Source organism: Bombina bombina, chromosome 7 (assembly GCF_027579735.1).
Source record: "Bombina bombina isolate aBomBom1 chromosome 7, aBomBom1.pri, whole genome shotgun sequence".
Lineage (NCBI taxonomy): Eukaryota > Metazoa > Chordata > Amphibia > Anura > Bombinatoridae > Bombina > Bombina bombina.
Window position 1 is genome coordinate 22149092 of NC_069505.1, and position 22541 is coordinate 22171632.

Genomic DNA, 22541 nt, shown 5'->3' on the forward strand with positions numbered 1-22541 from the left:
TGTCTGGGGTGCTTTGTCTGTGCATGTGGGTGCTGACTGCCTGTGGATGTCTGGGGGGCTTTGTCTGTGCACGTGAGTGCTGACTGCCTGTGGATGTCTGGGGTGCTTTGTCTGTGCATGTGGGTACTGACTACCTGTGGATGTCTGGGGGGCTTTGTCTGTGCATGTGGGTGCTGACTGTCAGGGGGGCTTTGTCTGTGCATGTGGGTGCTGACTGCCTGTGGATGTCTGGGGGACTTTGTCTGTGCATGTGGGTACTGACTGCCTGTGGATGTCTGGGGGGCTTTGTCTGTGCATGTGGGTGCTGACTGCCTGTGGATGTCTGGGGTGCTTTGTCTGTGCATGTGGGTGCTGACTGCCTGTGGATGTCTGGGGTGCTTTGTCTGTGCACGTGGGTGCTGACTGCCTGTGGATGTCTGGGGTGCTTTGTCTGTGCACGTGGGTGCTGACTGCCTGTGGATGTCTGGGGTGCTTTGTCTGTGCACGTGGGTGCTGACTGCCTGTGGATGTCTGGGGGGCTTTGTCTGTGCATGTGGGTGCTGACTGCCTGTGGATGTCTGGGGTGCTTTGTCTGTGCACGTGGGTGCTGACTGCCTGTGGATGTCTGGGGTGCTTTGTCTGTGCATGTGGGTGCTGACTGCCTGTGGATGTCTGGGGTGCTTTGTCTGTGCATGTGGGTGCTGAATGCCTGTGGATGTCTGGGGGGCTTTGTCTGTACACGTGGGTGCTGACTGCCTGTGGATGTCTGGGGGGCTTTGTCTGTGCATGTTGGTGCTGACTGCCTGTGGATGTCTGGGGTGCTTTGTCTGTGCATGTGGGTGCTGACTGCCTGTGGATGTCTGGGGGGCTTTGTCTGTGCATGTGAGTGCTGACTGCCTGTGGATGTATGGGGTGCTTGGTCTGTGCATGTGGGTGCTGACTGCCTGTGGATGTCTGGGGTGCTTGGTCTGTGCACGTGGGTGCTGACTACCTGTGGATGTCTGGGGGGCTTTGTCTGTGCACGTGGGTGCTGACTGCCTGTGGATGTCTGGGGTGCTTTGTCTGTGCATGTGGATGCTGACTGCCTGTGGATGTCTGGGGTGCTTTGTCTGTGCATGTGGATGCTGACTGCCTGTGGATGTCTGGGGTGCTTTGTCTGTGCATGTGGGTGCTGACTGTCAGGGGGGCTTTGTCTGCGCATGTGGGTGCTGACTGCCTGTGGATGTCTGGGGTGCTTTGTCTGTGCATGTGGGTGCTGACTGCCTGTGGATGTCTGGGGTGCTTTGTCTGTGCACGTGGGTGCTGACTGCCTGTGGATGTCTGGGGTGCTTTGTCTGTGCACGTGGGTGCTGACTGCCTGTGGATGTCTGGGGTGCTTTGTCTGTGCACGTGGGTGCTGACTGCCTGTGGATGTCTGGGGGGCTTTGTCTGTGCATGTGGGTGCTGACTGCCTGTGGATGTCTGGGGTGCTTTGTCTGTGCACGTGGGTGCTGACTGCCTGTGGATGTCTGGGGTGCTTTGTCTGTGCATGTGGGTGCTGACTGCCTGTGGATGTCTGGGGTGCTTTGTCTGTGCATGTGGGTGCTGAATGCCTGTGGATGTCTGGGGGGCTTTGTCTGTACACGTGGGTGCTGACTGCCTGTGGATGTCTGGGGGGCTTTGTCTGTGCATGTTGGTGCTGACTGCCTGTGGATGTCTGGGGTGCTTTGTCTGTGCATGTGGGTGCTGACTGCCTGTGGATGTCTGGGGTGCTTTGTCTGTGCATGTGGGTGCTGACTGCCTGTGGATGTCTGGGGGACTTTGTCTGTGCATGTGGGTGCTGACTGCCTGTAGATGTCTGGGGTGCTTGGTCTGTGCATGTGGGTGCTGACTGCCTGTGGATGTCTGGGGTGCTTTGTCTGTGCATGTGGGTGCTGACTGCCTGTGGATGTCTGGGGGGCTTTGTCTGTGCACGTGAGTGCTGACTGCCTGTGGATGTCTGGGGTGCTTTGTCTGTGCATGTGGGTACTGACTACCTGTGGATGTCTGGGGGGCTTTGTCTGTGCATGTGGGTGCTGACTGTCAGGGGGGCTTTGTCTGTGCATGTGGGTGCTGACTGCCTGTGGATGTCTGGGGGACTTTGTCTGTGCATGTGGGTACTGACTGCCTGTGGATGTCTGGGGGGCTTTGTCTGTGCATGTGGGTGCTGACTGCCTGTGGATGTCTGGGGTGCTTTGTCTGTGCATGTGGGTGCTGACTGCCTGTGGATGTCTGGGGTGCTTTGTCTGTGCTCGTGGGTGCTGACTGCCTGTGGATGTCTGGGGTGCTTTGTCTGTGCACGTGGGTGCTGACTGCCTGTGGATGTCTGGGGTGCTTTGTCTGTGCACGTGGGTGCTGACTGCCTGTGGATGTCTGGGGGGCTTTGTCTGTACACGTGGGTGCTGACTGCCTGTGGATGTCTGGGGTGCTTTGTCTGTGCATGTGGGTGCTGACTGCCTGTGGATGTCTGGGGGACTTTGTCTGTGCATGTGGGTGCTGACTGCCTGTAGATGTCTGGGGTGCTTGGTCTGTGCATGTGGGTACTGACTGCCTGTGGATGTCTGGGGTGCTTTGTCTGTGCATGTGGGTGCTGACTGCCTGTGGATGTCTGGGGGGCTTTGTCTGTGCACGTGAGTGCTGACTGCCTGTGGATGTCTGGGGTGCTTTGTCTGTGCATGTGGGTACTGACTACCTGTGGATGTCTGGGGGGCTTTGTCTGTGCATATGGGTGCTGACTGCCTGTGGATGTCTGGGGTGCTTTGCCTGTGCATGTGGGTGCTGACTGCCTGTGGATATCTGGGGTGCTTTGTCTGTGCATGTGGGTGCTGACTGCCTGTGGATGTCTGGGGTGCTCTGTCTGTGCATGTGGGTGCTGACTGCCTGTGGATGTCTGGGGTGCTCTGTCTGTGCATGTGGGTGCTGACTGCCTGTGGATATCTGGGGTGCTCTGTCTGTGCATGTGGGTGCTGACTGCCTGTGGATATCTGGGGTGCTTTGTCTGTACACGTGGGTGCTGACTGCCTGTGGATGTCTGGGGTGCTTTGTCTGTGCATGTGGGTGCTGAGTGCCTGTGGATGTCTGGGGTGCTTTGCCTGTGCATGTGGGTACTGACTGCCTGTGGATGTCTGGGGTGCTTTGTCTGTGCATGTGGGTGCTGAGTGCCTGTGGATGTCTGGGGTGCTTTGCCTGTGCATGTGGGTGCTGACTGCCTGTGGATGTCTGGGGTGCTTTGTCTGTGCATGTGGGTGCTGAGTGCCTGTGGATGTCTGGGGGTGCTTTGTCTGTGCATGTGGGTGCTGACTGCCTGTGGATGTCTGGGGGGCTTTGTCTGTGCACGTGGGTGCTGACTGCCTGTGGATGTCTGGGGTGCTTTGTCTGTGCACGTGGGTGCTGACTGCCTGTGGATATCTGGGGTGCTTTGTCTGTGCATGTGGGTGCTGACTGCCTGTGGATGTCTGGGGTGCTTTGTCTGTGCATGTGGGTGCTGACTGCCTGTGGATGTCTGGGGTGCTTTGTCTGTGCACGTGGGTGCTGACTGCCTGTGGATGTCTGGGGGGCTTTGTCTGTGCATGTGGGTGCTGACTGCCTGTGGATGTCTGGGGTGCTTTGTCTGTGCATGTGGGTGCTGACTGCCTGTGGATGTCTGGGGGGCTTTGTCTGTGCATGTGGGTGCTGACTGCCTGTGGATGTCTGGGGTCCTTTGTCTGTGCACGTGGGTGCTGACTGCCTGTGGATGTCTGGGGGGCTTTGTCTGTGCACGTGGGTGCTGAATGCCTGTGGATGTCTGGGGGGCTTTGTCTGTGCATGTGGGTGCTGACTGCCTGTGGATGTCTGGGGGGCTTTGTCTGTGCATGTGGGTGCTGACTGCCTGTGGATGTCTGGGGTGCTTTGTCTGTGCACGTGGGTGCTGACTGCCTGTGGATGTCTGGGGTGCTTTGTCTGTGCATGTGGGTGCTGACTGCCTGTGGATGTCTGGGGTGCTTTGTCTGTGCACGTGGGTGCTGACTGCCTGTGGATGTCTGGGGTGCTTTGTCTGTGCATGTGGGTGCTGACTGCCTGTGGATGTCTGGGGTGCTTTGTCTGTGCATGTGGGTGCTGACTGCCTGTGGATGTCTGGGGTGCTTTGTCTGTGCATGTGGGTGCTGACTGCCTGTGGATGTCTGGGGTGCTTTGTCTGTGCATGTGGGTGCTGACTGCCTGTGTATGTCTGGGGTGCTTTGTCTGTGCATGTGGGTGCTGACTGCCTGTGGATGTCTGGGGGGCTTTGTCTGTGCACGTGGGTGCTGACTGCCTGTGGATGTCTGGTGTGCTTTGTCTGTGCACGTGTGTGCTGACTGCCTGTGGATGTCTGGGGTGCTTTGTCTGTGCATGTGGCTGCTGACTGCCTGTGGATGTTTGTGGTGCTTTGTCTGTGCATGTGGGTGCTGACTGCCTGTGGATGTCTGGGGGGCTTTGTCTGTGCATGTGGGTGCTGACTGCCTGTGGATGTCTGGGGGGCTTTGTCTGTGCATGTGGGTGCTGACTGCCTGTGGATGTCTGGGGTGCTTTGTCTGTGCATGTGGGTGCTGAATGCCTGTGGATTTCTGGGGGGCTTTGTCTGTGCATGTGGGTGCTGACTGCCTGTGGATATCTGGGGGGCTTTGTCTGTGCACGTGGGTGCTGACTGCCTGTGGATGTCTGGGGGACTTTGTCTGTGCATGTGGGTGCTGACTGCCTGTGGATGTCTGGGGGACTTTGTCTGTGCATGTGGGTGCTGACTGCCTGTGGATATCTGGGGGGCTTTGTCTGTGCACGTGGGTGCTGACTGCCTGTGGATGTCTGGGGGACTTTGTCTGTGCACGTGGGTGCTGACTGCCTGTGGATGTCTGGGGTGCTTTGTCTGTGCATGTGGGTGCTGACTGCCTGTGGATGTCTGGGGTGCTTTGTCTGTGCATGTGGGTGCTGACTGCCTGTGGATGTCTGGGGGGCTTTGTCTGTGCATGTGGGTGCTGACTGCCTGTGGATGTCTGGGGTGCTTGGTCTGTGCATGTGGGTGCGGACTGCCTGTGGATGTCTGGGGTGCTTGGTCTGTGCATGTGGGTGCTGACTGCCCTGTGGATGTCTGGGGTGCTTGGTCTGTGCACGTGGGTGCTGACTACCTGTGGATGTCTGGGGTGCTTTGTCTGTGCATGTGGATGCTGACTGCCTGTGGATGTCTGGGGTGCTTTGTCTGTGCATGTGGGTGCTGACTGCCTGTAGATGTCTGGGGTGCTTTGTCTGTGCACGTGGGTGCTGACTGCCTGTGGATGTCTGGGGGGCTTTGTCTGTGCATGTGGGTGCTGACTGCCTGTGGATGTCTGGGGGGCTTTGTCTGTGCATGTGGGTGCTGACTGCCTGTGGATGTTTGTGGTGCTTTGTCTGTGCTTGTGGGTGCTGACTGCCTGTGGATGTCTGGGGGGCTTTGTCTGTGCACGTGGGTGCTGACTGCCTGTGGATGTCTGGGGTGCTTTGTCTGTGCACGTGGGTGCTGACTGCCTGTGGATGTCTGGGGGGCTTTGTCTGTGCATGTGGGTGCTGAATGCCTGTGGATTTCTGGGGGGCTTTGTCTGTGCATGTGGGTGCTGACTGCCTGTGGATATCTGGGGGGCTTTGTCTGTGCACGTGGGTGCTGACTGCCTGTGGATGTCTGGGGGACTTTGTCTGTGCATGTGGGTGCTGACTGCCTGTGGATGTCTGGGGGACTTTGTCTGTGCATGTGGGTGCTGACTGCCTGTGGATATCTGGGGGGCTTTGTCTGTGCACGTGGGTGCTGACTGCCTGTGGATGTCTGGGGGACTTTGTCTGTGCACGTGGGTGCTGACTGCCTGTGGATGTCTGGGGTGCTTTGTCTGTGCATGTGGGTGCTGACTGCCTGTGGATGTCTGGGGTGCTTTGTCTGTGCATGTGGGTGCTGACTGCCTGTGGATGTCTGGGGGGCTTTGTCTGTGCATGTGGGTGCTGACTGCCTGTGGATGTCTGGGGTGCTTGGTCTGTGCATGTGGGTGCGGACTGCCTGTGGATGTCTGGGGTGCTTGGTCTGTGCATGTGGGTGCTGACTGCCTGTGGATGTCTGGGGTGCTTGGTCTGTGCACGTGGGTGCTGACTACCTGTGGATGTCTGGGGTGCTTTGTCTGTGCATGTGGATGCTGACTGCCTGTGGATGTCTGGGGTGCTTTGTCTGTGCATGTGGGTGCTGACTGCCTGTAGATGTCTGGGGTGCTTTGTCTGTGCACGTGGGTGCTGACTGCCTGTGGATGTCTGGGGGGCTTTGTCTGTGCATGTGGGTGCTGACTGCCTGTGGATGTCTGGGGGGCTTTGTCTGTGCATGTGGGTGCTGACTGCCTGTGGATGTTTGTGGTGCTTTGTCTGTGCATGTGGGTGCTGACTGCCTGTGGATGTCTGGGGGGCTTTGTCTGTGCACGTGGGTGCTGACTGCCTGTGGATGTCTGGGGTGCTTTGTCTGTGCACGTGGGTGCTGACTGCCTGTGGATGTCTGGGGGGCTTTGTCTGTGCATGTGGGTGCTGACTGCCTGTGGATGTCTGGGGTGCTTTGTCTGTGCATGTGGGTGCTGACTGCCTGTGGATGTCTGGGGTGCTTTGTCTGTGCATGTGGGTGCTGACTGCCTGTGGATGTCTGGGGTGCTTTGTCTGTGCATGTGGGTGCTGAATGCCTGTGGATGTCTGGGGGGCTTTGTCTGTACACGTGGGTGCTGACTGCCTGTGGATGTCTGGGGGGCTTTGTCTGTGCATGTGGGTGCTGACTGCCTGTGGATGTCTGGGGGGCTTTGTCTGTGCATGTGGGTGCTGACTGCCTGTGGATGTCTGGGGTGCTTTGTCTGTGCATGTGGGTGCTGACTGCCTGTGGATGTCTGGGGTGCTTTGTCTGTGCATGTGGGTGCTGACTGCCTGTGGATGTCTGGGGTGCTTTGTCTGTGCATGTGGGTGCTGACTGCCTGTGGATGTCTGGGGTGCTTTGTCTGTGCATGTGGGTGCTGACTGCCTGTGGATGTCTGGGGTGCTTTGTCTGTGCATGTGGGTGCTGACTGCCTGTGGATGTCTGGGGTGCTTTGTCTGTGCATGTGGGTGCTGACTGCCTGTGGATGTCTGGGGTGCTTGGTCTGTGCATGTGGGTGCTGACTGCCTGTGGATGTCTGGGGTGCTTTGTCTGTGCATGTGGGTGCTGACTGCCTGTGGATGTCTGGGGGACCTTGTCTGTGCATGTGGGTGCTGACTGCCTGTAGATGTCTGGGGTGCTTGGTCTGTGCATGTGGGTGCTGACTGCCTGTGGATGTCTGGGGGGCTTTGTCTGTGCATGTGGGTGCTGACTGCCTGTGGATGTCTGGGGGGCTTTGTCTGTGCACGTGAGTGCTGACTGCCTGTGGATGTCTGGGGTGCTTTGTCTGTGCATGTGGGTACTGACTGCCTGTGGATGTCTGGGGGGCTTTGTCTGTGCATGTGGGTGCTGACTGCCTGTGGATGTCTGGGGTGCTTTGCCTGTGCATGTGGGTGCTGACTGCCTGTGGATATCTGGGGTGCTTTGTCTGTGCATGTGGGTGCTGACTGCCTGTGGATGTCTGGGGTGCTCTGTCTGTGCATGTGGGTGCTGACTGCCTGTGGATGTCTGGGGGGCTTTGTCTGTGCACGTGGGTGCTGACTGCCTGTGGATATCTGGGGTGCTTTGTCTGTGCATGTGGGTGCTGACTGCCTGTGGATGTCTGGGGTGCTTTGTCTGTGCATGTGGGTGCTGAGTGCCTGTGGATGTCTGGGGTGCTTTGCCTGTGCATGTGGGTACTGACTGCCTGTGGATGTCTGGGGTGCTTTGTCTGTGCATGTGGGTGCTGAGTGCCTGTGGATGTCTGGGGTGCTTTGCCTGTGCATGTGGGTGCTGAGTGCCTGTGGATGTCTGGGGTGCTTTGTCTGTGCATGTGGGTGCTGACTGCCTGTGGATGTCTGGGGTGCTTTGTCTGTGCATGTGGGTGCTGAGTGCCTGTGGATGTCTGGGGTGCTTTGCCTGTGCATGTGGGTGCTGAGTGCCTGTGGATGTCCGGGGTGCTTTGCCTGTGCATGTGGGTGCTGACTGCCTGTGGATGTCTGGGGGTGCTTTGTCTGTGCATGTGGGTGCTGACTGCCTGTGGATGTCTGGGGTGCTTTGTCTGTGCATGTGGGTGCTGACTGCCTGTGGATGTCTGGGGGTGCTTTGTCTGTGCATGTGGGTGCTGACTGCCTGTGGATGTCTGGGGTGCTTTGTGCATGTGGGTGCTGACTGCCTGTGGATGTCTGGGGTGCTTTGTCTGTGCATGTGGGTGCTGACTGCCTGTGGATATCTGGGGGGCTTTGTCTGTGCATGTGGGTGCTGACTGCCTGTGGATGTCTGGGGGGCTTTGTCTGTGCATGTGGGTGCTGACTGCCTGTGGATGTCTGGGGGGCTTTGTCTGTGCATGTGGGTGCTGACTGCCTGTGTATGTCTGGGGGTGCTTTGTCTGTCTATGTGGGTGCTGACTGCCTGTGGATGTCTGGGGTGCTTTGTCTGTGCATGTGGGTGCTGAGTGACTGTGGATGTCTGGGGTGCTTTGTGCATGTGGGTGCTGACTGCCTGTGGATGTCTGGGGGGCTTTGTCTGTGCATGTGGGTGCTGACTACCTGTGTATGTCTGGGGTGCTTTGTCTGTGCATGTGGGTGCTGACTGTCTGGGGTGCTTTGTCTGTGCATGTGGGTGCTTACTGCCTGTGGATGTCTGGGGTGCTTTGTCTGTGCATGGGGGTGCTGACTGCTTGTGGATGTCTTTGTGTGTGTTTTCTCTCTGATAGTGCCACTTATGTGTAAATACAAAGTGCTAAGGTAGCTGCTATTTTGTGTGATTGTGACTACACAGGCTAATGAGCAATTAGTGCTTATACTTTATTTAAATGTGAACTGTTTTTATTTTTTAATTACATTACACTTTTTTACTATTTAAAGTGATTGTAAAGTTTTGCTATGGAATCCACACTATCTATAATTATTCATAAAAAGAGGGACACTTTCATTCTAAAAATAATTACCCTTAGTGATTGTAAACATCATGATGTTCCTCCACCCGCATCTCACTCGCTTGTTGTATTTTATGACAAATCTGGCTTCAGCCAATCGTTGCCTGCCCCCTTTGGTGTCCAGAACATTTCTTGATTATTGAATGCAGCATATTCAATAGAGAGAAAGCAAAAATGGGTAGAAAGTTTGTTATTTTAAATGGATTTTCCAAAACGTCTGCTGTACTAATAGTCTATGAGGAAGTGCCAGTAGAGAGTGTGATGTTTTCGCCATTGTGCTATTTTTATATTGTGAAACAAAAGAGGATTTTCATCTTCACCTATTGCGCCCAGATGTATGTTTAGGTTATTTTTGCACAGGTGTGTTAGGCTCACTGTCATATCTTGTCTTATCACCTTGCAGTAATCTGTACATATTTATTCTGTTTATCAGAGTGGTGACTGTAAGCATCTAAAAATAAGCTCCAGGTTCCCATGTTGCTGTATCTTACCTCTCCGATAAACAGAATATATATGTATAGATTATTGCACCTCTACTGAAGCCAGTTATGGACAGATATGTAGCAGGGTTAGGCTTGTGACATTTGCAGTGTGCACTTTATTATGGTATCATCTCTGGTAAAGCCAGATAGGGACAGATATGTAGCAGGGTTAGGCCTGTGATGTCTGCAGTGTGCACTTTATTATCTTATCATCTCTGGTGAAGCCAGTTAGGGACAGATAGGTAGCAGGGTTAGGCTTGTGATGCCTGCAGTGTGTGCTTTCTAATCTTATCACCTCTACTGAAGCCAGTTATGGACAGATGTCTGCAGTGTGTGCTTTCTTAGCTTATCATCTCTGGTGAAGCCAGTTAGGGACAGATATGTAGCAGGGTTAGGCTTGTAATATCTGCAGTGTGTGTTTACTATTCTCAAAACAGGAAAACCCATCATTTTCAGAGTTAAATTACAGGAAATGGGTAAAATAAATAATAAAAGTGTATTGTAAAGGTGATTTTCTGCACAAAAGTACATTTTATATTACAGTTTAGTTTCTGTTGGTGACCTCACCTGCTTGCACTTCCTCAAACCCAGACGCTGATTGGAAAATCTTTGTGTGCAGTTTGAGCTTCTGTGGCTCTCAGACGTAGTCATGTGACAGACGAAAATGAGTGGGAGTTCTCTCTGGTTTTATTAAAGGGACATTAAACACTAAATACATGCTAAATTGAATGAATCAGTCAATGAAAGGATTAGTGTGAGAATAACGTGTAGATGTATTTATAAAGTTTAATTAGCTGTGTAAATATTGACAAAATAAGTGTAAAGTTTTAGCGTCTATAAAACAATGGGAGCTGCCATGTTGTAACTTAGGTTACCTTCTCTGCTGTGGCCAATTAGGTACAGTTATTAATAGGTCACTAGAGTGTGCAGCCAATGGCTGTGTAGAATGTAACAGTGTTCAGCACTTCCATTTCTAATATATATATATAAACAATTTATCATGTTATATTACCATCTTAAAGTGTTTAATGTCCCTTTAATTTATACATATGATGGCAGTACACTTTTATTATATATTTTACTTGCTTTTGCTTTCCATAAGCTAAGTAGGCTGCAAACTGTATGGACCAGCTATACTCTTATCTCCTTTGACTATGGCCAATTAGGAGTCAGTAAAAATGTGCTTGTGCATATGAAGCTGGATAAAGCAATTTGTCCCAAGGATGTTTACAGCACATTATCAATGAATATTTGAAATGTTGTCTCTTTTCACTAATAGATTTAACAGGGAAATTACATTTTGTGTCTTTAATGGAAGGAATTGATCAAGAAAACAAGTTCTAGCGATTTATAGAGATTTTCATTTTCTAAAAAAACAAACTCATTTCCACTTCTATCTGTGTCTCAGATTGTAGACGACGGTCATGAGGAGGAAGACATTACTGAGCCAGGCACGTTCGTTCAGGAGGAGCGTCTCTCAACCTCTCTCGCTATGCAGGAATCTATCAGCAAAACCGCCGGTAGTTGTCTATTATTTACTGTGTGATGCGCAGCACTGACTGATTCGTACAATATCTACTGATGTTTAAATTGGTAAAGTCATTATCTTAATATATCCAGACTACCAAAATGATTGCGTATTATCTCGATTCAGTCAACTCAGTTACATAGAATAACATAGGAACTGGTGAGGCTGGATAGGCTGGAGGGAGCTTTAGTGAATCAGTTACACAGAATAACATAGGAACTGGTGAAGCTGGAGAGGCTGGAGGGAGCTTTAGTGAATCAGTTACATAGAATAACATAGGAACTGGTGAAGCTGGAGAGGCTGGAGGGAGCTTTAGTGAATCAGTTACATAGAATAACATAGGAACTGGTGAAGCTGGAGAGGCTGGAGGGAGCTTTAGTGAATCAGTTACATAGAATAACATAGGAACTGGTGAAGCTGGAGAGGCTGGAGGGAGCTTTAGTGAATCAGTTACATAGAATAACATTGGAACTGGTGAGCTGGAGAGGCTGGAGGGAGCTTTAGTGAATCAGTTACATAGAATAACATAGGAACTGGTGAAGCTGGAGAGGCTGGAGGGAGCTTTAGTGAATCAGTTACATAGAATAACATAGGAACTGGTGAAGCTGGAGAGGCTGGAGGGAGCTTTAGTGAATCAGTTACATAATAATAACATAGGAACTGGTGAAGCTGGAGAGGCTGGAGGGAGCTTTAGTGAATCAGTTACATAGAATAACATAGGAACTGGTGAAGCTGGAGAGAGCTTTAATGAATCAGTTACATAGAATAACATAGGAACTGGTGAAGCTGGAGAGGCTGGAGGGAGCTTTAGTGAATCAGTTACATAGAATAACATAGGAACTGGTGAAGCTGGAGAGGCTGGAGGGAGCTTTAGTGAATCAGTTACATAGAATAACATAGGAACTGGTGAGGCTGGAGGGAGCTTTAGTGAATCAGTTACATAGAATAACATAGGAACTGGTGATGCTGGAGAGGCTGGAGGAAGCTTTAGTGAATCAGTTACATAGAATAACATAGGAACTGGTGAAGATTGAGAGGCTGGAGGGATCTTTAGTGAATCAGTTACATAGAATAACATATAGGAACTGGTGAAGCTGGAGAGAGCTTTAATGAATCAGTTACATAGAATAACATAGGAACAGGTGAAGCTGGAGAGGCTGGAGGGAGCTTTAGTGAATCAGTTACATAGAATAACATAGGAACTGGTGAAGCTGGAGAGGCTGGAGGGAGCTTTAGTGAATCAGTTACATAGAATAACATAGGAACTGGTGAGGCTGAAGGGAGCTTTAGTGAATCAGTTACATAGAATAACATAGGAACTGGTGATGCTGGAGAGGCTGGAGGAAGCTTTAGTGAATCAGTTACATAGAATAACATAGGAACTGGTGAAGCTGGAGAGGCTGGAGGGAGCTTTAGTGAATCAGTTACACAGAATTACATAGAAACTGGTGAAGCTGGAGAGGCTGGAAGGAGCTTTAGTGAATCAGTTACATAGAATAACATAGGAACTGGTGAAGCTGGAGAGGCTGGAGGAAGCTTTAGTGAATCAGTTACATAGAATAACATAGGAACTGGTGAAGCTGGAGAGGCTGGAGGGAGCTTTAGTGAATCAGTTACATAGAATACCATAGGAACTGGTGAAGCTGGAGAGGTTGGAGAGAGCTTTAGTCAATCAGTTACACAGAATAACATAGGAACTGGTGAAGCTGGAGAGGCTGGAGGGAGCTTTAGTGAATCAGTTACATAGAATAACATAGGAACTGGTGAAGCTGGAGAGGCTGCAGGGAGCTTTAGTGAATCTGTTACATAGAATAACATAGGAACTGGTGAAGCTGGAGAGGCTGGAGGGAGCTTTAGTGAATCAGTTACATAGAATAACATAGGAACTGGTGAAGCTGAAGAGGCTGGAGGGAGCTTTAGTGAATCAGTTACATAGAATAACATTGGAACTGGTGAGCTGGAGAGGCTGGAGGGAGCTTTAGTGAATCAGTTACATAGAATAACATAGGAACTGGTGAAGCTGGAGAGAGCTTTAATGAATCAGTTACATAGAATAACATAGCAGTTAGTGAAGCTGGAGAGGCTGGAGGGAGATTTAGTGAATCGGTTACATAGAATAAAATAGCAGTTAGTGAAGTTTGAGAGGCTAGGGGAGATTTAGTGAATCAGTTACATAGAATAACATATAGGAACTGGTGAAGCTGGAGAGAGCTTTAGTGAATCAGTTACATAGAATAACATAGGAACAGGTGAAGCTGGAGAGGCTGGAGGGAGCTTTAGTGAATCAGTTACATAGAATAACATAGGAACTGGTGAGGCTGGAGGGAGCTTTAGTGAATCAGTTACATAGAATAACATAGGAACTGGTGATGCTGGAGAGGCTGGAGGAAGCTTTAGTGAATCAGTTACATAGAATAACATAGGAACTGGTGAAGCTGGAGAGGCTGGAGGGAGCTTTAGTGAATCAGTTACACAGAATTACATAGAAACTGGTGAAGCTGGAGAGGCTGGAAGGAGCTTTAGTGAATCAGTTACATAGAATAACATAGGAACTGGTGAAGCTGGAGAGGCTGGAGGAAGCTTTAGTGAATCAGTTACATAGAATAACATAGGAACAGGTGAAGCTGGAGAGGCTGGAGGGAGCTTTAGTGAATCAGTTACATAGAATACCATAGGAACTGGTGAAGCTGGAGAGGTTGGAGAGAGCTTTAGTGAATCAGTTACATAGAATAACATAGGAACTGGTGAAGCTGGAGAGGCTGGAGGGAGCTTTAGTGAATCAGTTACATAGAATAACATAGAAACTGGTGAAGCTGGAGAGGCTGGAGGGAGGTTTAGTGAATCAGTTACATCGAATAACATAGGAACTGGTGAAGCTGGAGAGGCTGGAGAGAGCTTTAGTGAATCAGTTACATAGAATAACATAGGAACTGGTGAAGCTGGAGAGGCTGGAGGGAGCTTTAGTGAATCAGTTACATAGAATAACATAGGAACTGGTGAAGCTGGAGAGGTTGGAGAGAGCTTTAGTGAATCAGTTACATAGAATAACATAGGAACTGGTGAAGCTGGAGAGGCTGGAGGGAGCTTTAGTGAATCAGTTACATAGAATAACATAGGAACAGGTGAAGCTGGAGAGGCTGGAGGGAGCTTTAGTGAATCAGTTACATAGAATACCATAGGAACTGGTGAAGCTGGAGAGGTTGGAGAGAGCTTTAGTGAATCAGTTACATAGAATAACATAGGAACTGGTTAAGCTGGAGAGGCTGGAGGGAGCTTTAGTGAATCAGTTACATAGAATAACATAGGAACTGGTGAAGCTGGAGAGGCTGGAGGGAGCTTTAGTGAATCAGTTACATAGAATAACATAGGAACTGGTGAAGCTGGAGAGGCTGGAGGGAGCTTTAGTGAATCAGTTACATAGAATAACATAGGAACTGGTGATGCTGGAGAAGCTGGAGGGAGCTTTAGTGAATCAGTTACATAGAATAACATAGGAACTGGTGAAGCTGGAGAAGCTGGAGGGAGCTTTAGTGAATCAGTTACATAGAATAAGATAGGAACTGGTGAAGCTGGAGAAGCTGGAGGGAGCTTTAGTGAATCAGTTACATAGAATAACATAGGAACTGGTGAAGCTGAAGAGGCTGGAGGGAGCTTTAGTGAATCAGTTACATAGAATAACATAGGAACTGGTGAAGCTGGAGAGGCCGGAGGGAGCTTTAGTGAATCAGTTACATAGAATAACATAGGAACTGGTGAAGCTGGTGAAGCTGGAGGGAGCTTTAGTGAATCAGTTACACAGAATAACATAGGAACTGGTGACTCATGAGATGCTGGAGGGAGCTTTAGTGAATCAGTTACATAGAATAACATAGGAACTGGTGAAGCTGGAGAGGCTGGAGGGAGCTTTAGTGAATCAGTTACTTAGAATAACATAGGAACTGGTGAAGCTGGAGAGGCTGGAGGGAGCTTTAGTGAATCCGTTACATAGAATAACATAGGATCTGGTGAAGCTGGAGAAGCTGGAGGGAGCTTTAGTGAATCAGTTACATAGAATAACATAGGATCTGGTGAAGCTGGAGAGGCTGGAGGGAGCTTTAGTGAATCAGTTACATAGAATAACATAGGAACTGGTGACTCGGGAGAGGCTGGAGGGAGCTTTAGTGAATCAGTTACATAGAATAACATAGGAACTGGTGAAGCTGGAGAGGCTGTAGGGAGCTTTAGTGAATCAGTTACATAGAATAACATAGGAACTGGTGAAGCTGGAGAGGCTGGAGGGAGCTTTAGTGAATCAGTTACATAGAATAACATAGGATCTGGTGAAGCTGGAGAGGCTGGAGGGAGCTTTAGTGAATCAGTTACATAGAATAACATAGGATCTGGTGAAGCTGGAGAAGCTGGAGGGAGCTTTAGTGAATCAGTTACATAGAATAACATATGAACTGGTGAAGCTGGAGAGGCTGGAGGGAGCTTTAGTGAATCAGTTACATAGAATAACATAGGAACTGGTGAAGCTGGAGAGGCTGGAGGGAGCTTTAGTGAATCAGTTACATAGAATAACATAGGAACCGGTGAAGCTGGAGAGGCTGGAGGGAGCTTTAGTGAATCGGTTACAAAGGTTAATATAGGAACCAGTAGAGCTTAGGATATGATGCCCCTGTAGCTGAATTAAATACATGTAAATAAATAACACATTTCTGATAAGAGCGAACATTATGAGAATTGTTTGATCCCATTGCACACAGTGCTGGGTCTGCACAAAAGACAGGTGATTTCTTACTTTACATCACCTGAAGTTAAAGTGAGTGAGTGCGTGTGACATCCTCCCAATGTCATATTTACTAAACAAGCTTATTACAGTACTAGTCACTAAATAATGGGGAAGTTTAATTAAAAAACAAATATCTTACAGAAAAAAAATATAAAACGTGCCTCCAAATCGCAACTTGGAAATTGCAGAATTTGAAGACATTTGTACCCGCGGCTCGTCACAGCCACGAGTTGTGTGTCCAAGTCCCTTATAATCAAACTATTTCAGAGATGTTTACTTCTCAGTGCACTATTTACAAAACCTGACAGCATAAACTAAGTAAAATGATAAAAAAACACCCTGTGTAAAACAGACCGCGCTAACTTACACAAAAGAGGAAAACGCTTAAAAAGTTCAAGAGAGAGGACAGGAATACAATAACGAGACAACCTTATCGTCTCTGAAATAATGAGACACAATCATGAGATAAAATCACAAGGGCAGATTCCCCAACCCTGATCACACAGCAACCCCAGAACGGCTAAGAGCAGCCCCTTGCTCTGTCTGTGAGGTTTCCGAGACGCCTCTCGCTCTATATAGGAAGAAGTAGACTTGTGATTATTCTGCACTTACAAACATTTGCATTTATTTGTGAAGTTGTTGCGCTTGTTTCAGGTGCGAGGTCTCTCATTTTTCTTTTACTGTTTCAGCGTTTTCTTGTGTGCATATGTTAGAGTGATCTGTTTTATAGAGGGTGTATTTTTTTCCAGTTTTAATTCATAAGGTTTGAAAGGCATTTTGTGATGCTTCGCATAAAAAAATGAGTGATAGTTACGCTAAAAAGTTGTTTAAGATTGCTTGTTCTACCTGAATCATGAAAGAAAACTTTTGCTTTAGTATCCCTTTAAGGCTTATAAAGATTTCTCAAGTTTTAGTAAATGAGTTTGATACAAATTGGAATTGGTGAATCTAGGCTAGTGTGCTTTTTAAGATTATCTGTCTTTATTGCAGGCTTTATGGGGTTAATAACCATATATCACTGTGTGCTGTCTATAAAATAGTACATTGTCTCAGCCCCTCTCTTGTCCTCTCTCAGCGTTCTCTTCGAATCAGCAGTCACTTGAAGACGAATGGAAGAGCATCTCGGATCTGACGCTAGCGTGTAACAGCATACTGGAGGCAATGTCTAAAGAAGGTGACTCTTATGATAACTAAGTATAACAGACCGATAACACAACCTGGTACAGATCTGCCGACGTGATTCTATCAGCTAACACTGTTTTATTCCCTTATTCATCACAATTGTAGATACGTTTTTTATATCTATAGTTTTTATTGTGTATCTCAATAGACATTACTGTAAAAACTAACAAAATTAATTGGTTCTTCATATTTGACAAAATGATTACATAAGAAGAACAATAACGTAAAATCAAACAAGATGCATAGGGCGCGATTTATCAATGTCTGTCCGACATGAAACGCTGTAGTGTATTATATCCGACAGACATTGCTGAATGCAGACAGCGTATGCAATGCTGCCCCCTGCAGATTTGCGGCCAATCGGCCGCTAGCAGGGGGTGTCAACCCCGACCGCTGTTTCATAACTGCTGTTTTTGCGTGGAAACAAGGCCATCAGGGGCAACTCGGCCCTTGATAAATCGGCCCCATAGTCTCTGAGATCACATTTCTTTTACATTTCTATAAATTAAATAGCTCCCACAACATTATGTATTGGGGGGGGGAGAGAAAGAAGAAGAAAAAAAGGGGGGGAGTGAAAAGGGAGAAAAAAACGTTGATTATAGATAAAAGTTAGCAAATAAAGCAGTTGGTTATCAGGATAACAAACCATCGGCTAGATTACGAGTCTTGCGTTAGGCTTAAAAAGCAGGGTTTGGCCGGGTCCCAACACTGCTTTTTAGCACCCGCTGGTATTACGAGTCTTGAAGGTACAGGTTCACCGCTCACTTTTTTGGCTAGACTCGGAAATACCGCAAATCCACTTACGTCAATTGCGTATCCTCTTTTTTCAATGGGACTTGCATAGCGCCGGCATTACGAGTCTGCCAAAAAGTGAGCGGTAGACCCTCTCCTGTCAAGCCTGGTACCGCATTTTAAAGTCAGTAGTTAAGAGTTATACACTACAACGCTGTAGCATAAAACTCTTAACTAAAGTGCTAAAAAGTACACTAACACCCATAAACTACAGATTAACCCCTAAACCGAGGCCCTCTCACATCGCAAACACTAAAATAAAAATTTTAACCCCTAATCTGCCGAACCGGACATTGCCGCCACTATAATAAATATATTAACCCCTAAACCGCCGCACTCCCACCTCGCAAACATTAGTTAAATATTATTACCCCTAATCTGCCGTCCCTAACATCGCCGACACCTACCTACATTTATTAACCCCTAATCTGCCGCCCCCAATGTCGCCGCCACTATATTAAAGTTATTAACACCTAAATCTAACCCTAACCCCCCCCCTAACTTAAATATAATTTAAATAAATATAAATAAAATAACTATCATTAACTAAATTATTCCTATTTAAAACTAAATACTTACCTATAAAATAAACCCTAAGGCCTAGATTTAGAGTTCGGCGGTAGCCGTCAAAACCAGCGTTAGAGGCTCCTAACGCTGGCTTTGGCCGCCCGCTGGTATTTGGAGTCAGTGATTAAAGGGTCTAACGCTCACTTTTCAGCCGCGACTTTTCCATACCGCAGATCCCCCTACGCCATTTGCGTAGCCTATCTTTTCAATGGGATCTTTCTAACGCCGGTATTTAGAGTCGTTTCTGCAGTGAGCGTTAGAGCTCTAACGACAAGATTCCAGCCGCCTGAAAAAAGCAGGAGTTAAGAGCTTTCTGGCTAACGCCGGTTTATAAAGCTCTTAACTACTGTACCCTAAAGTACACTAACACCCATAAACTACCTATGTACCCCTAAACCGAGGTCCCCCCACATCGCCGCCACTCGATTAAAATTTTTAACCCCTAATCTGCCGACCGCCACCTACGTTATACTTATGTACCCCTAATCTGCTGCCCCTAACCCCGCCGACCCCTATATTATATTTATTAACCCCTAACTTGCCCCCCACAACGTCGCCGCAAGCTACTTAAAATAATTAACCCCTAATCTTCCGACCGCAAATCGCCGCCACCTACGTTATCCCTATGTACCCCTAATCTGCTGCCCCTAACATCGCCGACCCCTATGTTATATTTATTAACCCCTAATCTGCCCCCCACAACGTCGCCGACACCTACCTACACTTATTAACCCCTAATCTGCCGAGCGGACCTGAGCGCTACTATAATAAAGTTATTAACCCCTAATCCGCCTCACTAACCCTATCATAAATAGTATTAACCCCTAATCTGCCCTCCCTAACATCGCCGACACCTACCTTCAATTATTAACCCCTAATCTGACGACCGGAGCTCACCGCTATTCTAATAAATGTATTAACCCCTAAAGCTAAGTCTAACCCTAACACTAACACCCCCCTAAGTTAAATATAATTTTTATCTAACGAAATAAATTAACTCTTATTAAATAAATGATTCCTATTTAAAGCTAAATACTTACCTGTAAAATAAATCCTAATATAGCTACAATATAAATTACATTTATATTATAGCTATTTTAGGATTAATATTTATTTTACAGGCAACTTTGTAATTATTTTAACCAGGTACAATAGCTATTAAATAGTTAAGAACTATTTAATAGTTACCTAGTTAAAATAATTACAAATTTACCTGTAAAATAAATCCTAACCTAAGATATAATTAAACCTAACACTACCCTATCAATAAAATAATTAAATAAACTACCTACAATTACCTACAATTAACCTAACACTACACTATCAATAAATTAATTAAACACAATTGCTACAAATAAATACAATTAAATAAACTATCTAAAGTACAAAAAATAAAAAAGAACTAAGTTACAGAAAATAAAAAAATATTTACAAACATAAGAAAAATATTACAACAATTTTAAACTAATTACACCTACTCTAAGCCCCCTAATAAAATAACAAAGACCCCCAAAATAAAAAATTCCCTACCCTATTCTAAAATACAAAAATTACAAGCTCTTTTACCTTACCAGCCCTGAACAGGGCCCTTTGCGGGGCATGCCCCAAGAATTTCAGCTCTTTTGCCTGTAAAAAAAAACATACAATACCCCCCCCCCAACATTACAACCCACCACCCACATACCCCTAATCTAACCCAAACCCCCTTAAATAAACCTAACACTAATCCCCTGAAGATCTTCCTACCTTGTCTTCACCATCCAGGTATCACCGATCCGTCCTGGCTCCAAGATCTTCATCCAACCCAAGCGGGGGTTGGCGATCCATAATCCGGTGCTCCAAAGTCTTCCTCCTATCCGGCAAGAAGAGGACATCCGGACCGGCAAACATCTTCTCCAAGCGGCATCTTCTATGTTCTTCCATCCGATGACGACCGGCTCCATCTTGAAGACCTCCAGCGCGGATCCATCCTCTTCTTCCGACGACTAGACGACGAATGACGGTTCCTTTAAGGGACGTCATCCAAGATGGCGTCCCTCGAATTCCGATTGGCTGATAGGATTCTATCAGCCAATCGGAATTAAGGTAGGAATTTTCTGATTGGCTGATGGAATCAGCCAATCAGAATCAAGTTCAATCCGATTGGCTGATCCAATCAGCCAATCAGATTGAGCTCGCATTCTATTGGCTGTTCCGATCAGCCAATAGAATGCGAGCTCAATCTGATTGGCTGATTGGATCAGCCAATCGGATTGAACTTGATTCTGATTGGCTGATTCCATCAGCCAATCAGAAAATTCCTACCTTAATTCCGATTGGCTGATAGAATCCTATCAGACAATCGGAATTCGAGGGACGCCATCTTGGATGACGTCCCTTAAAGGAACCGTCATTCGTCGTCTAGTCGTCGGAAGAAGAGGATGGATCCGCGCTGGAGGTCTTCAAGATGGAGCCGGTCGTCATCGGATGGAAGAACATAGAAGATGCCGCTTGGAGAAGATGTTTGCCGGTCCGGATGTCCTCTTCTTGCCGGATAGGAGGAAGACTTTGGAGCACCGGATTATGGATCGCCAACCCCCGCTTGGGTTGGATGAAGATCTTGGAGCCAGGACGGATCGGTGATACCTGGATGGTGAAGACAAGGTAGGAAGATCTTCAGGGGATTAGTGTTAGGTTTATTTAAGGGGGTTTGGGTTAGATTAGGGGTATGTGGGTGGTGGGTTGTAATGTTGGGGGGGGGGGTATTGTATGTTTTTTTTTACAGGCAAAAGAGCTGAAATTCTTGGGGCATGCCCCGCAAAGGGCCCTGTTCAGGGCTGGTAAGGTAAAAGAGCTTGTAATTTTTGTATTTTAGAATAGGGTAGGGAATTTTTTATTTTGGGGGTCTTTGTTATTTTATTAGGGGGCTTAGAGTAGGTGTAATTAGTTTAAAATTGTTGTAATATTTTTCTTATGTTTGTAAATATTTTTTTATTTTCTGTAACTTAGTTCTTTTTTATTTTTTGTACTTTAGATAGTTTATTTAATTGTATTTATTTGTAGCAATTGTGTTTAATTAATTTATTGATAGTGTAGTGTTAGGTTAATTGTAGGTAATTGTAGGTAGTTTATTTAATTATTTTATTGATAGGGTAGTGTTAGGTTTAATTATATCTTAGGTTAGGATTTATTTTACAGGTAAATTTGTAATTATTTTAACTAGGTAACTATTAAATAGTTCTTAACTATTTAATAGCTATTGTACCTGGTTAAAATAATTACAAAGTTGCCTGTAAAATAAATATTAATCCTAAAATAGCTATAATATAAATGTAATTTATATTGTAGCTATATTAGGATTTATTTTACAGGTAAGTATTTAGCTTTAAATAGGAATCATTTATTTAATAAGAGTTAATTTATTTCGTTAGTTAAAAATTATATTTAACTTAGGGGGGTGTTAGTGTTAGGGTTAGACATAGCTTTAGGGGTTAATACATTTATTAGAATAGCGGTGAGCTCCGGTCGGCAGATTAGGGGTTAATAATTGAAGGTAGGTGTCGGCGATGTTAGGGAGGGCAGATTAGGGGTTAATACTATTTATGATAGGGTTAGTGAGGCGGATTAGGGGTTAATACATTTATTATAGTAGCGCTCAGGTCCGCTCGGCAGATTAGGGGTTAATAAGTGTAGGTAGGTGTCGGCGACGTTGTGGGGGGCAGATTAGGGGTTAATAAATATAACATAGGGGTCGGCGATGTTAGGGCAGCAGATTAGGGGTACATAGGGATAACGTAGGTGGCGGCGGTTTACGGAGCGGCAGATTAGGGGTTAAAAGTGTAATGCAGGGGTCAGCGATAGCGGGGGCGGCAGATTAGGGGTTAATAAGTGTAAGGTTAGGGGTGTTTAGACTCGGGGTACATGTTAGAGTGTTAGGTGCAGACGTAGGAAGTGTTTCCCCATAGGAAACAATGGGGCTGCGTTAGGAGCTGAACGCTGCTTTTTTGCAGGTGTTAGGTTTTTTTTCAGCTCAAACAGCCCCATTGTTTTCCTATGGGAGAATCGTGCACGAGCACGTTTTTGAGGCTGGCCGCGTCCGTAAGCAACTCTGGTATCGAGAGTTGCATTTGCGGGTAAAAATGCTCTACGCTCCTTTTTTGGAGCCTAACGCAGCATTTGTTTGAACTCTCGATACC

At 47.3% G+C, this 22541-nt stretch overlaps 1 protein-coding gene across 1 annotated transcript in view; it reads left to right on the forward strand.

Annotated features, from left to right (window-relative positions):
* Window positions 1-22541, forward strand: part of SIPA1 (signal-induced proliferation-associated 1) — a 217161-nt gene that overhangs the window by 178309 nt on the left and 16311 nt on the right. Inside the window, 2 exon segments of the mRNA XM_053719981.1 lie at window positions 10935-11046; window positions 16901-16999. Of these exon segments, the coding sequence (XP_053575956.1) occupies window positions 10935-11046; window positions 16901-16999 (211 nt within the window).